At 37.8% G+C, this 11,654-nt stretch overlaps 1 protein-coding gene across 1 annotated transcript; it reads left to right on the top strand.

The window, feature by feature from the left end:
• Positions 1-6,657: 6,657 nt before the first annotated feature.
• LOC113694003 (EIN3-binding F-box protein 1-like) lies at positions 6,658-10,956 on the top strand. Its single transcript, XM_027212832.2, has 2 exons — positions 6,658-7,159; positions 8,163-10,956. Exons 1-2 carry the CDS (start codon positions 7,135-7,137, stop codon positions 10,091-10,093), a joined length of 1,956 nt encoding a protein of 651 aa, XP_027068633.1. The 5' UTR covers positions 6,658-7,134; the 3' UTR covers positions 10,094-10,956.
• The last annotated feature ends 698 nt before the right edge of the window (positions 10,957-11,654 follow it).

The following is an 11,654-nucleotide window of genomic DNA, read 5'->3' as shown; positions in this document are numbered from 1 at the left end:
CTTGTTGCAGGAAGGCGCCCCCGCTTGTCACGGCTTCGGATTGATAAGATTTGGAGGGGCAGACTGCTTTGCCAAAACTGTGGAGAGTTTGCGCGCGATGCCCTGAACAAGATTTTGAGATTGCCAAAATATTTTGCCATGTACAGTCAGTTTAATTTATACTTGTTTTTTCGGATACTTTTATTTTGATTTGTTATGAACCAAGGGATAATAACATTTCAAGAAAGAGATATCAACGATATTTTTACATGTTTATTCTGAGATATTTATCATGGTGTATGGATAGGAGATTGTTTGGAATAATTACTGTAGTATTTTTTGTGGTATAAGATAAAAAGATAATTGGAAAGAGAAAGAGGTGTGTTGAAAATTGTGTTTGTAATGCAAGTAAATAATTTTTGGTCAGATAATGAAAATTGTATTCTAGATATTTAACTAACATTGCAATTTTTTTTTATAAAAATCATAATATCATAACATGATAATATTTATCAATAAACTGCAATGTATAGAAAAAAGGAAATGAAAAATTTGCTTCGAGATGATTATTATACTTTTAAAATGATTATACACCTCTAATTACATATTATTTGCTTTTAGTTAAACACCAAAAAAAAAAAAGTGTAGCAATTGATTCTCTCATGAGCGAAGTTTCAGCTTTCAGCGAAGTCGATAAATTTAATGAAAAAATCACACGTGTGGGCTAGCAAAGTAATTCATTTTTATTGAACGAGATAAAAGTTAGATAGAAATCATAATAATTAAAATTAGTTTAAAAAAGAGTTAAAATCCAAATATCTATTAATCCATTAACTCTCTTTAACTAAACATGGCAGCTAATAAAAAGAAAGCGATTGATTAAATGAACCGATTTCATATATACATATATATATATATATATATATGTACATAGACGTTTTGCCAAATATATATCGCACCTTAAAACGTACCACTTGGTGGCCGATGCACAAATTTGAGCAAATAGGATTACCATTCCTTCTTTCTTCTTATATACATTTGTAAAATAAGGCAAAAGCTAGGATCAATACAGTTTCATGCTTTCATGATCATAAGTAGAATCCTACAAGATTCTATGCATTTTGGGATTTATACATTTTCAACCACATTATTATTATTATATGTAGTATTAATTTTTAACTGTCTTTCCGCATTCGAAAAAGTTAATTGCACGTTGATTTAGGGGATAAGTGCACTGAGCAGAACTTTCCAAAGTTTGACAGAGCGCTCGCTCCAGAATTTGCATGGCAGAGACGATGTACAGCATGACGATGACGAATTTTGTGTGCATGCATGTTCTCACGCTTTGATGATGAATGCATTTGTATGGAAAGAGAGCTCAAATCTCAGGGCCCCTGGGCGGAAATTAAGACTGAAAGACTCGCTACTGATTAACCATCTGCAATGAAAACGATGCATGGGGTCCAAGTCCAACATGGAGAGGATTCAAGTTCATGAACGAGAGAGGGATAGGACATCCAAAACCAAGGACGGCGGACGAGTTCAGCTAACATCTCATCTCAAGATATGGATGTCAAATTCTCCGACTGTTTCCGCCTGCTTGGTGACCAGCCAAATTAAGGAGCAATTCATGAATCCCGTAAGAACTGTCACATTATTAGCGTATTAATTGCATGAAATGCAGACCACCGCTGCAAGCAAGTTGGGTTTTGAGTTTTGATTGATTGGCCTTGACGCGAGCGATGACTTTCATTCTCTCTCGACGTACGATTATTATCATTGTTCATTTTCTCTGGACGTACATTCTGACACGAGCTGCAAATTACTCTGTCCTTTTAATTAATTATATGAGTCTTTCACACTAATCATTCGACCCACATCTTTTAATCAACACAAATTGCGTGGACCAAATTGATCCACCCGACCACACCTTCTTCTTCTGTGTGCTCCAATGCATTTGTTGCTGACCGGCCATATATGCAGCAAGTGTAGAACAGCCTTTTTTTTTTTTTTTTTATCCCTAGTTTTCTGATTTTGAAACGCTGACTATACTTTGGCATGTTAGCTTTAAATTTTGCTGCGTTGATGAGGAAGAAAATAGTAGCGGGTTTATTTAGACGGAGTATTATTTGAAATAATTACTGTAACAGTTTTTATGATGCAATACATGTGGGATAAACAGACAGTTAACAAACATAAAAGATAAGTTGAAAAATATATTTATGATAAGAGCGAAATATTATTATTTGAAAATTTTTGATATCCAAACAAAGCCGATTAATCAAATTCACCACCAAATGGATAACTCGAAAACTGGGTCAATACATTGTAGGAGTTTCAATACTAATGGTGATGATGAAGCTGATCGATGCATCAAAAGTGCGGATTAAGATATATTCTTCAAATAGTGTAATAAGCTAAGACAGAATTTGGATGTGTTTTCTTTATGAACTTCAATTATTTGGCAGTGAGTTGGTACTCATTGTTGCCAGAATAAATGCTCCGGAGGACAATTAATTAGCCCAAAAGATCCATACTAGTAATCGCCAAGAGTTACCAAGGACAAAGAGGTAAAATTACAGTTTTGTTCTTTGAGAGGTACAATTTTGTCCGGAAAAAAGAAAAACTGCCAGGGCAGGGTACAAAATTTTTTCCAACTACATAAAAAGCGTAGAAGAAATTGAAGAATTCAAAGGGAAGAAAAGTAAGAGAATGTCTCAATCAAAACATATCACAGGCACATACATACATACATGGACAGGTCCAAAATCAGGATCAGGTACGCGTGTAGAGACCGGCTGTCTGAAACAGGAACGGACAGAAACAGTAGCCCACAAAACTTTAAACCTTTTTCGCTACTATTTTCTTACCCTCCCAAGTCCCGACCCATCCTGGTGCATTGAACATTATGACCCTCTTATGGCATGGTTAGTTGCTGCCCCCCTTTTCTTTCGTGTTATTTTCGGCCATGCAGATTTGCAGTGTGGACTTTTTTGTTTTTGACACCCCACCAATTTATTATTATTTTTTTTTTTTTCCTCCTCTCTTCTTCTCTCTCAAAAAAAGTGATAAGCAAATTGGCAATTTGATTCATCGTCACCAAGTTCATTGTACCATACAAAAACGCGCCCCCACCGAAACTTCATATGTGACGTGGGACAGTAGTTCGTTTCTTTCGTACCACCGCCAGCTAAACCAACTTTTTTGTAGTTTTGTCTCACTTCAAACCAACACAAATTTCTTTCTTTCTTTCTTGCGTACGTAGTCGCCCATATAGTACACACACCTCGAGAAAATGGAGGGATTTTGGCTGCTGTTTGGTTTTCTCAAGTCAACAAATCAAGCTTGGTTCATTTCATTTAACTGAGACGACTTTTATGGACGGATGACTTCTCTGCTGCAAAAAAAAAAAACAAAAAAACAAAAAACAAAAACGGGAAAAGAGTGAGAATTGTTGGTTTTACTCTTCTATTCCCTGGAACCAGACAAATGTATGATGGTCCTTCTGATAACTACCCCACTGACTAATAATCCTCTTCTCTTCCGGCCGACAAGATGGTTTTTTATTTTTATTTGGGTTTACATGACTAATAATAATAATAATCTCAGAAAAGCCTGTGTTCAACGCGGAGCTAGTCGAGACCTCTTCTCACCCCACTACCTAGTCACATACAATTTAATTCATTCGTGCCATCTTGATCCCGGGTTTTTAACCTTGCTTGGACTTTTACTCAAGTGGTGTTTCACATTTGAACGTGTAGTGTAGGTCTAATTTTCAGGCAAATGTCTCGACTCTTGACCAACTCATCTCATATGATTCGACTGGATTTTTTTATTTTAAAATAAATTACCATAGCGATTATTTGATGTATATGAGATAAAAAAATGATTGAAAAATGTGTTCACGTCGAAACAAACCCTAATTTCTTCCATGAATGTTAATTTGTTTCCCCCTCTTCTTCCCGGAAAAGAGACATGTTTGTTTGTTGGCACCAGACGCTAATAAATCATCGAGTTACCGAGCTGCAAAACTTTTCCCGGCATATAGTGAAAACATATTTCTTTTGTTTCTTTGGACCAGCAAACTTGGAATTAATTTCACATACAAAAAAAAAAAAAAAAAAAAAAGTTAAACAGCACGCTTTTCCCTGAAATTTCAGTCCAGATTCCCAGAAAAGTCTGATGCAAATCTTACCCAATTCCAGGCCATAAATGACTTTGTTTCATTCTCAAGATTGGAGAGTGAGTGAGTTAAACGTTAATAAAAACAAATCAAGAAGGGTTAAATGAATTTAAAATGGCCTGATATTAGTCACAGGAGTTGCTGTTATAAAAGGACCAAGTTGCAGACCTGCTTTTGGTTTCGGGGGGAACGAATGAATGCGGTGTACTGACCACTTGACTTTACAAGTTGCAAATAGGAAGGCATTTTATCATCCAAGAATGAATGCAACTCCAGCGCGCCAATCCCTGTCGTCTTCTTCTTTTTTTTTTTTCGGACCCAGAAGGAAAGGCTCCACTGGACACCACCTCCTAAGAAAGCTTGACGAGACCAAATGAATTATCCATAAAAAGCAGACAACTCACCCCCATCAGGAGAGGTGGTGGCCATTGAGCTAATGTATGATCACAATTTCACTTTCTAGTGCAGCGACTCTGATTGATTAGGTTACCTGTTACTGGTTTATTAGTACGGCTTAAGATTTTCAAGTTGTATGGTCGCTGTAATTAACTTTGTCACGCCCAAAGTTTTACCTTATAAGGTTGTGGGTTGTGGACACAGCCCATTGATTGGAGAAAATTAAAACAAAAAGAAAAAGAAAAATCCATCAGGTATATATTGAGACTCACCGTCCTTATAATAAATATTATGTCAATCTTATATACGTTGACACAGTACATGTATTTCAATTTATTTGACGACATTGTGCATAACCTATTGTTTACTTTGCTATCGACGGAATTAGGAGCATTCTAACTCATCTGAAACATAAACCCCAATTTCCAATTTTATCATCATTTATTCGGCTGAGAGTTGTTATCAAAATTGCAGTTGAATCTTTCTCTAAGTGACACCTTTGACAATAGCGCAAGTGGAGTCTTAATTCTCTTGGCAAAAACTTGAACATACCTAGTTTTGTAAGTCGTGTGATCTAAATTTTGTAGTACCAACAATTCAAGAATTGTTGAGATGGCATGACAAATTTTGGATCACATGATCTATATAGAATTGGTCTACTCAAATGTTTGCCGAATCTCTTCCCTCTCTTTTTCCTGTTCCACGATCCAAATTAAGGTTGTGTTTGGATTGCATTTTCCGTCATTTTTCATGGAAAAATTACTGTACCGATGTGATATATGTGAGGGAAAAAGGTGATAGGGAAATGTGATCACGGAAAACGATAATATTTTCCGACGAAAACCTTCAATCCAAGCAAAGTTTTTCTCACTTTTCTTTTTCTTCCCTTTTCCTTTTCTTTTCACTTTGAAGAATCAATATAGTTTCTACATTTATTTTTTTTAAAAAAAAAAAAACCACGATACCACACCAAAACATGATTGGCAATACTAGCATGCCATATCTTGGATTAGTTGGGGTACTTGGTAGGAACTTGAGTTTATCTTCAGGGAGGTAAATGAAATTGGTAGGAACTTGACCTCCTCTGTTAGAGCTTCATCTTCTAGAAAGTGAATTAAACGTTTTTACCAACTTTGAAATTTAACACGTTTTAACTTCTCCATTGCATTAACTTACATTCTACCTAATAGGCTCGCGAAGTAACACAAATGTATTTGTAGTATCCTTTTTCACATAATTTGTGCTTCAAATTCATTTTAGTTAAGGGTGAAAAGCAGTATTGAAATGAAAACTTCTAGGAAAGGAATACCAGCTATTAAAATAAAAAAAGGAATTTAATATTTTTTTGAAATAGTAACATATTTAAGAGGATTGAAAAAGAAAGTTTCGGAGAAAAATGATACATCATCTTCTAGATGAAAAGTGTGATTTAATTCAAATTGCATGTTTGTTTGGATAGTGTATTATTTGAAATAATTACTGTAATACTTTTTATGATATGCTGTATGAGAGAAAAAGGTGATTGGGAATATAAAAAGGTAGATTGGGAAATGTGTTTGTGATGCAAGCGAAATATTATTTGAAATAATTTTGGTATCCAAACACTCTTAATAACATATAAACCATGTCCAGCTAAGCAGAAACAAATGTGAAAAATTTAAGAAGTTAATATCTTAAAAAATGATATTATAATATTTTTTTGAAATGTGATGTAAATATGAGAAAAAAGATAGTTTAAAAGATGGAAAAAATTAATTTAAAACATATATTTATGATACAACCAAAATACTTTCTTGAAAACAAAAAAAAAATCCAAACAAAACACTCAACATTAGGCGTTCTAACTACAAAAAGAAAAAAGAAAAAAAAAGGGGGACTTCTAAGTAAGGATGAATTTCCATAGGAAAAGCCAAAAAGAGCGAGATGGGTTGCACAAAATAGGGATGACATAAGAAAAAGAAAAAGCAGCCCGTGGCCGGTAAAAGACGTGGGCAAGCAGGGGGGAGGTATCCAAATTGAACACAAGTGGCAGGCCTCCAGGAATAACCGAGCAATCCGGTTTTCGGGAAGGATTCATTGAATTTGTGTTTGAATAAAGAAAAAGAAAAAGAAAAAGAAAAGAAAGAAGAGGCAATGGTTTGGCCTGGACTGGCCTTCCCTCCCCAGCAGCAGCACACAGCCTCAATAGACTCCATCAATGTATCCAAAGACTTGACACCTCACCCAAAATACAGTGGCATTATTATCAATGTATCCAAAGACTTGACTCCATCTGTTTACAGTGGCATTATTATATTAGCAGCTGTATATATAAACATGACTTCACATCGATAACTGTTGTGAAGCAAACCAGAAAGTCCTCTCATCCCAAGCTTCTTTCCTTCTTTCTTTCACTCTCTTCATCTTTTTTTTGCCCTACTATTTCGTGGGGTTATTTTTTGAGAGGTCTTCAGCTTTGTTTTTCTGTAAATGCAAGTTTTGGTTGAAGATCTGATCTGGGTTGTGCTCTTTTTGGTGAAAAGTCTAATCTTTTTTGCTCTTCCTCGGGGGTTTTCTAGTGAACAACAACAACAACCATGCCTGCTCTTGTTAATTATGGTGGTAAGTTTCTGAAAAACTTTTTGTATGTGTTGGTTTTGACTCTTTTTCAGCTTTTGTTTCACGTTCCTGTTTATTTGGATGAATTTTGATTCTTGGGTTCTAAGATTAAAATTATAGTCTTGATCTTTTCTTGTCTGGTTTCTGCATTTGTTCTATTAATGGAGTGTGCATCAGGTTTGATTTAGATAAGTAGTATTATTCAGTTTAAGATTGGCTTATCATCTTGTGGATAGTAATGCTGTATCTTTTTGGGTTTTAATGCCTTTTATGTTTTCTTCTGCCTTGTTCACATCACTCATATGTATGACTTGTGATCTAGTTGTGGTTGGAGATAATCTTATTTTGGTTGAGAATCCAGTTTTGCTTTTGAATGATGATGTGTGGTATTACTCTTTTGCTTTTGAACAATTTATGATATGGAGTGCTACTTGTACTGTCAAAATCATATAAAGCTCTTCATGATGGGATTTTTTCCCTGAAGATCTTAGTTAACGATACTTGAACATAGTTTCTGTTGTGACACTCTTTGCGATATGCATAACATAATCTTGGTTGTGTGACCTAATTTTGATCAGCTAAAAGGAACAAAGATTAGTTTTCACTATAATTTAGTATCTGTTTGCTTGTAAAGAGATGAACTAGTAAATGAAATTGCAAATCTGAACATGAAGCTGCTTTCATTGCTATATCCATTTAAGTGCATTTGGAAATTTCTTTATTAGGAAAATTTGATAGATCCAGAATAGGGGTTTTTATAGGGAAAAAATAGTTGATTGGTGGTTGACCTATTGCCGTAGGTTAATGTGAAATCATGGCTGATATTCTGTTCCTGTTGTTTAGCGGGAAAATTAGCTGAACTAGTTGTCGGGTTGATGTGAAATCATAGCCGATATTCCATTCCTGTCATTTAGCGAGAAAATTAGCTGATAACTAGTTGTTGTCGTGTTGTTGTGCATTAATATCATAAAAGTAGCTGATATTTAGTTCTGTCATGTTGTTGCAGGTGATGATGATTTCTACACTGGGCGGTCAATCTGTTCTGCTGATTCAGGGCTCGTGCTATCTATTGCTGATGTTTATTGCCCTCCTAGAAAACGCTCACGTGTTAGCGCACCATATGCTGTTGACAGTCGTTTGTTTAACAAAGAGCGGAACCCTTCCATTGAAACTCTTCCTGACGAGTGCCTATTTGAGATCTTTAGACGCCTTCCTGGAGCACAAGAGAGGAGTGCCTCAGCTTGTGTTTCCAAACGCTGGCTCATGCTCTTAAGTAGTGTCCGCAACTCTGAATTTTGCAGGAGCAATAGCCCTCAGGAACAATTAGCTACTAAAGAAGTGAAGAAAACAGAAAGTGATGTGGAAATGAACTCTGCTGATGGAGACATGGAAATACAGTGCAATGGTTACCTTACAAGGTCCTTGGAAGGAAAGAAGGCAACAGATGTTAGACTAGCTGCTATTGCTGTTGGGACTGCTTGTCGTGGAGGACTCGGTAAGCTTTCAGTCAGGGGATGCAACTCTGTTCGTGGAGTTACAAATAATGGTCTATCAGCAATTGCCCATGGTTGCCCTTCCCTGAGGGCACTTTCTCTGTGGAATGTCCCAGCTATTGGGGACGAAGGTCTGTTTGAGATTGCAAGAGAATGCCATTCATTAGAGAAACTTGACCTTTGCCAGTGTCCATCAATCTCTGACAAGGGACTAGCTGCAGTTGCAAAGAATTGCCCAAATTTAAGTGCTCTGACTATTGAATCATGTTCAAATATCGGGAATGAGAGCCTGCAAGCTATTGGAAGTTACTGTCCTAAGCTTCAATCAATAACTATTAAGGACTGCCCTCTTATTGGTGACCAAGGGGTTGCAGGTCTCTTATCATCAGCCTCAGTTGCATTGACAAAGGTGAAATTCCAAGTTCTAAATATCTCAGATTTCTCTCTGGCTGTGATTGGTCATTATGGCAAGTCCATCACAAACCTTGTGCTAACTGGACTTCAAAATGTGAGCCAGAAGGGCTTTTGGGTTATGGGCAATGCTCAGGGTCTACAGATGCTATCTTCTTTAACTATTACTTCATGTAGGGGGACTTCAGATTTGAGCCTCGAAGCATTGGGCAAGGGGTGTCCAAATCTGAGGCAGATGTGTCTTCGTAAGTGTTGCTTTGTGTCTGATAATGGGCTGGTGGCTTTTGCTAAGGCTGCTGGATCTCTCGAGTGCTTACAATTGGAGGAGTGCAACAGGATCACTGAAACAGGAATTCTTAATGCGCTTTCAAACTGTAATTCAAAATTAAAGTCTCTTTCTATTGTCAAGTGCATGGGAATCAAGAGCATGCCTTCAGAAACTCCTGCCCTTTCACCTTGCGAATCTCTTCGATCCTTGTCCATCAGAAGCTGCCCATGGTTTAACAGTACTAGCTTGGCTTTGGTGGGGAAGCTGTGTCCCCAGCTGCATCACTTAGATCTTAGTGGGCTTTGTGGAATAACAGATGCTGCACTTCTCCCACTTCTGGAGAGCTGCGAGTCACTTGTGAAGGTGAATCTAAGTGATTGTGGAATCTTGACGGACAAAGTAATTATAGCATTGGCTGAGCTCCACGGTGCAACACTTGAGTTACTAAATCTTGAGGGTTGCAAGAAGGTTACTGATGCAAGCTTGGTAGCGATAGCGGACAGTTGTTTATTTCTCAATGATCTTGATGTTTCAAAGTGTTCCATCACTGATTCTGGTGTTGCTGCCCTGTCCAATGGAGTGCACCTAAATCTGCAAGTCCTCTCGTTATCCGGTTGCTCCATGGTATCAAACAGGAGCTTGCCTCATCTTAAAAAATTGGGCGAGACTTTGGTTGGTTTAAATCTCCAACACTGCAATTCCATAAGCAGCAGTAGTATTGAACGGCTGGTTGAAAACTTGTGGAGATGTGATATCCTCTCCTAGCCAGGCGACTAGGAGTTTGTAAAGATGTTGATCCGAATGGGTTGCAAAAGAAGTAGAAGCATATGTGACACAGCCTCGTACATCTGGCTCAGAGAGGTAGCAGCATACCGAAACCAGTTTTTAGGCCATCATCAGTGAGACTTCTGGTAGCTCTTGGTCATTTTCCAGCAAACCATGGCGACTACTTTTCAACCTTTTTAGCAGGCTCCCTTTTCTTGTTGAACGGCGGCCTGTTGCAACTCTTTTAGTTCCCCCTTTGGTCGGGACTGCCTCTTTCGACAGCCATGGCTTTGCTGAGAATCATACAGTTACTGGGTCCTTTTTTCAGGTTTCCACTCATAGCTACATGTCATCTCGAGTTTGAGGTTCTAGGGTTGTAGTCCCCTCCCCTCTGCATGTTTTAGCTGGTCATGCGTTTCTCGTCCTTGGTGCTTTGAATAAGATTCCTTTCTGGCTCATCCAGTTATAAGGGATTCAAGTAGGAGGTCAACAATCTATGTATGTATATGTAATAATGTTAAAAGGCGTTGAGCTCTCTTGTTGGGAGTTCACTGAGTGTGGCAGCTCTGGGGGGCAGGTTCTGGAGCACGAGTGCCTGATTTCGTGGGGCTTTGGCAGCGGTAGCTAGTTCATCTTTGTTTGCCGCAACGACCAGCTCGCTGGTTGTTTTTCATCGCCATAGTCCTTGTTTTTTTGATAGGGTCTGTCGGGTCCCTATTGTTTTCAGGTTCCTTCCATGCTTTTGATCTGTGTACCATGAGTCCTCTATGTACTACGAGACACCGTGCGAATTGTGTTTCAGTCTGTCTGTTTATACAAGTTTTATTTTCAAGTGGTAGTAAAATCATGTTGTGTTCTTTGAATAGTTTCCACCGGCCATGATCATGACAATAATAATGTTTTGAATGCGAGATTTTCCTTGATGAGCAAATGCGACTCTACTAGGTTCAACTTTTTTTCTCCTCTTTTTTTTTTTTTAATGGTTTTTGTGGTTTGGGTGTTGGGGGGGGGGGGGGGAGGGTGTTCCTACACGGTTAGTAGTCGGAAAGAGAGCAGTGGCTGCTTTCATGAACGTGAAGAAGATGCCGCATCACAATAAAAATCAAGAACCCGACAGCATTAAATTAAGGTTGCTGCAGCAAATTTTAATATTCAAAACTAGGACTGGAGGGCTTGACATTTCTACACCTTCCATATCTGCTTGAATCTGCGTGCCTGCCTGCCTGCAGATTCAATGCATTGACGGATATCTCAGGGATTTGTTCAACCAACCTAATCCACTAGTGCAGTCCCCATTTCTTTCTTTCTGAGATTACTCCTCTCTGTCTTGTTCCAGCTCTAAGATGTAAAACTTAACTTGCGGGCACACAGAGAGAGAGAGAGAGAGAGAAGAATATTAAAGACAGTAAGTACTATTATTATGCTTGTCATCAAGGAAGGTTCAGGTCTTCCCCAAAGCATACCTAGAATTTTGATAATCAAAGTCAAATTTTACAAACAAATCCGTCCGAACTCTAAACCAAAAAAGGGACCGACTATAAACGCAATTCTTGCGAATTTG

This window comes from Coffea arabica, chromosome 6c, assembly GCF_036785885.1.
Source record: "Coffea arabica cultivar ET-39 chromosome 6c, Coffea Arabica ET-39 HiFi, whole genome shotgun sequence".
Classification (NCBI taxonomy): Eukaryota; Viridiplantae; Streptophyta; class Magnoliopsida; order Gentianales; family Rubiaceae; genus Coffea; species Coffea arabica.
The sequence above is the reverse complement of the archived record's forward strand: the minus strand, read 5'-3'. Positions and strand labels throughout refer to the sequence as shown.

Bases quoted from the DNA above. Each gene is read 5' to 3' on its own strand.
- LOC113694003 (XM_027212832.2), top strand. From the start codon at position 7,135: ATGCCTGCTCTTGTTAATTATGGTG. The intron at 7,160-8,162 runs GTAAGTTTCTGA...ATGTTGTTGCAG, and splicing joins TGCTCTTGTTAATTATGGTG to GTGATGATGATTTCTACACT.